At 36.4% G+C, this 4628-nt stretch overlaps 1 protein-coding gene across 1 annotated transcript; it reads left to right on the forward strand.

The window, feature by feature from the left end:
* The first annotated feature begins 247 nt into the window (after positions 1-247).
* LOC128983107 (uncharacterized) lies at positions 248-3982 on the forward strand. Its single transcript, XM_054402269.1, has 4 exons — positions 248-453; positions 1213-1387; positions 3088-3254; positions 3802-3982. Exons 1-4 carry the CDS (start codon positions 417-419, stop codon positions 3837-3839), a joined length of 417 nt encoding a protein of 138 aa, XP_054258244.1. The 5' UTR covers positions 248-416; the 3' UTR covers positions 3840-3982.
* Positions 3983-4628: the final 646 nt, after the last annotated feature.

A 4628-nucleotide genomic window follows, 5' to 3' on the forward strand; every position in this document is an offset into this window, starting at 1 on the left:
ATACCTTTATTCGAAACCAAGACATATCCCGCAAATTCAAAACCGTTAATTTGTAATACACGATGGACCATGGTTTTTTTTGGGATGATTAAAACCTCTAAAATAAATAATAGCAGACTACACTGATTAAGAAAATGCATTCCCAAATTGTTATCAGTAGCACAAATACAAACAAAGTGACTACTTGGAATTCCTAAAGGTCAAGTTTATCATTGTAAACTTGTTATGCAACTTTATCACCACATCAACTAAACCAAGTTCTGCGCTGATGCTAACAGGAGCTGGCGCCGCTGCTAATGGTAGGGAATTACATCTGTTGATCAACCAGTTTGTGTAGGGTTTGGAAGGTCTCCACTTCCTGATCACGGCTAGAGGTCATAGTTCACAACAGTCAGTGTCAAGTGTCAGTGGTAATCATGCAGCCAGGAACACTCTTATGCTGCCTTGCCTTTGGTAAGTTCTAGCGATTCTCTTTCATTTTGGGTCTCTAAGTTTTATTCTAGAATGCTTTACCAAGCTGCACACACCACGAGGTGTCGATGTAGTTGTAAAATATTTACAAAAAATACAATTTTGTATTTTGTACTATTGGTTATGGTTTCTTATTGTGAATTGTGACAGTGATCAAGCCGGTTGTTTCGGAATCTACAGACTTACCAACTTCTGTGTAAACAAAACCACTATATGCTTAACGTTTTTGCAAATAAATTTTAAATAGTGAGGAAATTAACTAAAGTGGTACCGATGAAAGGTAGGTACCAGGTGCCAGGATGAAAGGTAGGTGAAAGGTGGTACAGATGGTAAAGTGGTAGGTGATGTTCTGAAAGTTAATAACAATTACAACAAATAATTAGCTACTAACTGCTATGCATTTCTAAAAAAAATACTCAATGCAGCCTAAGCTTGGCAACAAATAAGGAGTGCGAAAATCCCGTTTTCAATTTATTTCTTTTATTGAAAACTTATATTTTTTATCATAAATCTTGACTTTTATAATTATTTGAAAATATACTGGGAGTGAGCTTTTTAGGCAACCAATTATTAAAATAGGTCCAGTAGAACTGTAGATTTAGTTGCACAAAGATTTTAAAACCTGAATTATATTATATTAGTATTTATACATTGTCACTAACAAATTACTTACACAATTTGGTTTGAGTTAATTGTTTTATATATAGTATGCAGCTAATGTGCTTGTTTGTTCCTGGACAGTGGTTTTTGTGGCAACATGTGAGGGTATGGAGCTGCGTCCTCGCACTACCAGTACACCACTGCCTCCTCGTAGAGAGAGATTGCCATACACTCCGGTCCGCAACAGTACCAGGAAGGAGCGACTTCCTTACACTCCTGTCAAACCTACCACACAACGGCCAGGCATACTCAACAGGTACAATCACTTCATAGCGTTACCTTGAAATTATGGTTTAGTAGGGCCCACTCGACGAATCATTTGATCAATCTTTATAGGAGTGAAAATTACATCTTGAGATGTGTAGCCTAAGTTGTGTGTCTGGTTGCTGGGTTGGCGCTCTTTTTCAAATTTCTCCTGAAACTGCTTATTACTTACCCTACTAACTCCTGTGGCCACTTAAATCCAAGTTAATGTTTAACCTTGCCAAAATATTGACTCCAAACTTATCTGTTCTCGGGCATGTCCACTTCTATCAATGCTTTCTTATATCTCCAGCCACTTGGTCTGTCCATCATATTCTTAGTCTTTCTTCTGGTCAATCTCTCCACACCCTTCTTATGGCTGCATCCTCCTCTCTTCTTCTCAAATAACCAATCCACCTAATTCTCCTACTTCTTATCAGCCCCACCATATCTGGTCTTCTGTACAGGATCCTGAGTTTTCTATTTGTCAGTATTCTCCAAAAACTGCGTATTAAGGTTTAATATTATTTTTTTAGGACTACAGTATACCTTTTTAAAATGGATACAGGAATATTATCACTATAAATGTAATAAAATTCAAACTTCTTTTCCTTGAGCTGTAATATCCTAAGAGACATTTAAACGTAAACACGCACATAAAAGGTTTTCCCAACCCAGATAAATCTCAAAGGATACAATTTTAAACACTGTACATCTTAAACCCCCCCTGTTCAAGACCATACTCAAGAGCACACTTCCTAGAGAAATGAGGAGTCGGGGATTTTTTAAAATTTATTACACTTAAATTGTTTTTTAGGCTATTTCTACACTTACAAAGCTTATACAAATCGGTGCATTTTTGTAACTGTTCTAATACAACTTTTTGCTTGAAGTTAAATTTTAATTATAGGCCTACTTAATTGTCCTCATTTGTCTGTGTTAAGTAGTGCAGTATTATGTTTCTTAAGATTCGTTATTGCTATTTGCTAAGAGTTTAATCACAAAACAAGGGGAAGAGCTGAAAGGAGGAGAGAATTGTGGGTCACCCAGTGTTCCACTGTTTCAATCCCACCATAGTACCTCTTTCAGGGATGAAACGCCGCAGGTTGCGCACAAACAAATTCAGCGTTCAGCAAACTCGTAGCAGTGAAAGAACAATGAACTACAATCAAGATTGCCCTTCGTTACTCACTTTGCTCCATACAGTGCAATAAATAGGAACATGAAATTAGTATACTAATCAACGTCCACCGAACATTACCAAGTTTGACAGACTCGGCATCAAAGCTTGCTTGCATTACCCTACAAAGTAAAGCATGAATTGTGTTCATCAGTGGAAACGTTGCGTTATCAGCAAGAGTCTGTAGTGGCGCCTAGTCTGTAGTGCACTACTTGCTATTACACTATTACAGTGAAATAATAAATTTCATTAATGTGGGCCTACTGCAAGGGTTCCGTAGAGCAAAATTAGTTGCTGACACCATAAAAGTGTTAAAACCCATTTTGATTGATAGCGGACGTAACAAAGAAATATTGCACTTGGCGCCCTGACCCTTTCTTGGCCTTTCCCTCTGTTTTTTTTTTTGTCTCGTGGGCACCAGGTACCATTTTTCTTGAGGGTGCATCTGCCATGTTGCAGGTAGACCTGCGGCCCAGTCCGCCCCTGGTCTTGAATATATTTTCTCAAGACTGATAAATTTTGATTTGTTTTAGAGTAACAACTAAGAGGATCCCATTTCCCAAAGCAACATCACCCAAGCCCTGTCCTTGTCAGTGTAACACAACTAACTACCGGCCGGTGTGTGCTGTGGATGGATCGGAAAAAGACACCTTCCCCAACCAGTGTCAACTGGACTGTCACAACTGCACCATGAATAAGCGTAAGTTACAACACAAAAAGCTACTTAACTAGTTCTGAATGAGTCAATACTTAATATATAAATTAGGTATTTGGTTTTGGTATGTTACAATTCTATACTCAGAAGATTAACTTTTAGCCCATTTTAAAGCTGGAGGTCAGCATACCACAGTGTTTGTTTTGTATGACTCTTTTCACTAGCCCACTTGTACACTACTCCTGACCTGTCTTCCGCGCTATCCCACTTCTTCCGCACAGTGACCAAACGGAGGTTACATTTTGAACAACCTTCATAGTTACTACTTACATTACAACAAATTTTATTATATATTTTAAAATTGTGTGTTAATCTATGGCTTTGTTTTTGTAAGTTTTTTTTGTAAAGATACAGTCCATAGACACTAGTCTTGTTATCTAATTTCAAGCTTTTTGTTGGATAGCATTATTCATTTATATTTTTATAGTATGATCCTTTTTACAAGGCTTTGTAAAAAATGAGTATTGCAAGGGCTAAAATGTGTAAAAAGACAGGAGACATTTTAAAATGTTCTGTTTTTATTTTGCTTCAGGCTTCAAGGTAATTGCTCAGGGAGAGTGCAGCAGATGAACATAAGGAGTTACTTCAATAAAAAATCGTTACTGTTTATAAATTTTATTTTTACATATTTGTACATAGGTAGTTTTGTATTTGTTTTTTATGTGTCTAAACCTCAAAATACATTGAAATAAAAATGTTTAAATAAAGTGAAATTATCTTTTTCATTTAATCACAACTTCTTCCATAATCTATCTGGGTGTTCCTTAATGGTCCCCTCCCTGGTTTATTTTTAAACGGCTGCATATACATTAGAACTCTAACTATCCGAACTCCAATTAACCGAATCTCCGATTATCCGAATCACTTACTTCAATAACTTTAAAAACGTAAAACTACAGTAATAAGTTTCACAAAATATCAAAGAATTGTTATGAAACACATTTAGCCAGTGTGTAATTTTTGACTTTGGTGGAACACAATTAACTTAATAACTTGTATAGAACATTTGTACTATGAGCATTGTAAACTGTAAAAATGTTCTGATTTCATTCATTTATTAATTAAAAGTACACTTAGCACCGAAAATGAGGACTTTTCTTTAAAATTCCTAGATTTACGGTAAAACTCTGATTATCCGAATTTGTAACTATCGGAATGGGGTCTGGTCTCTATTGATTCGGGTAATCGGAGATCTACTGTATTCAAACAAGCTTCGATACACGTTACTATGGTATAGTATTGTAGTTATTGTAAAGTACTTTTTGGGGGTATTTTGAAATTCACCCCTCCCCCCCCAAATAGGGGATGCTGGGGGTAACTTAAACATTTTAAATAGCAACCCCTATCAAGTAGTACCTC

This window comes from Macrosteles quadrilineatus, unplaced genomic scaffold, assembly GCF_028750875.1.
Source record: "Macrosteles quadrilineatus isolate MER2022 unplaced genomic scaffold, UCM_ALF_1.0 Scaffold_1__1_contigs__length_201487025, whole genome shotgun sequence".
NCBI lineage: Eukaryota > Metazoa > Arthropoda > Insecta > Hemiptera > Cicadellidae > Macrosteles > Macrosteles quadrilineatus.

Excerpts from the sequence above, each read along its gene's own strand:
- LOC128983107 (XM_054402269.1), top strand. The coding sequence starts at position 417 with ATGCAGCCAGGAACACTCTTATGCTGCCTTGCCTTTG. Across the intron at positions 454-1,212 it reads CTTATGCTGCCTTGCCTTTG|TGGTTTTTGTGGCAACATGT; the intron begins GTAAGTTCTAGC and ends GTTCCTGGACAG. Across the intron at positions 3,255-3,801 it reads CAACTGCACCATGAATAAGC|GCTTCAAGGTAATTGCTCAG; the intron begins GTAAGTTACAAC and ends ATTTTGCTTCAG.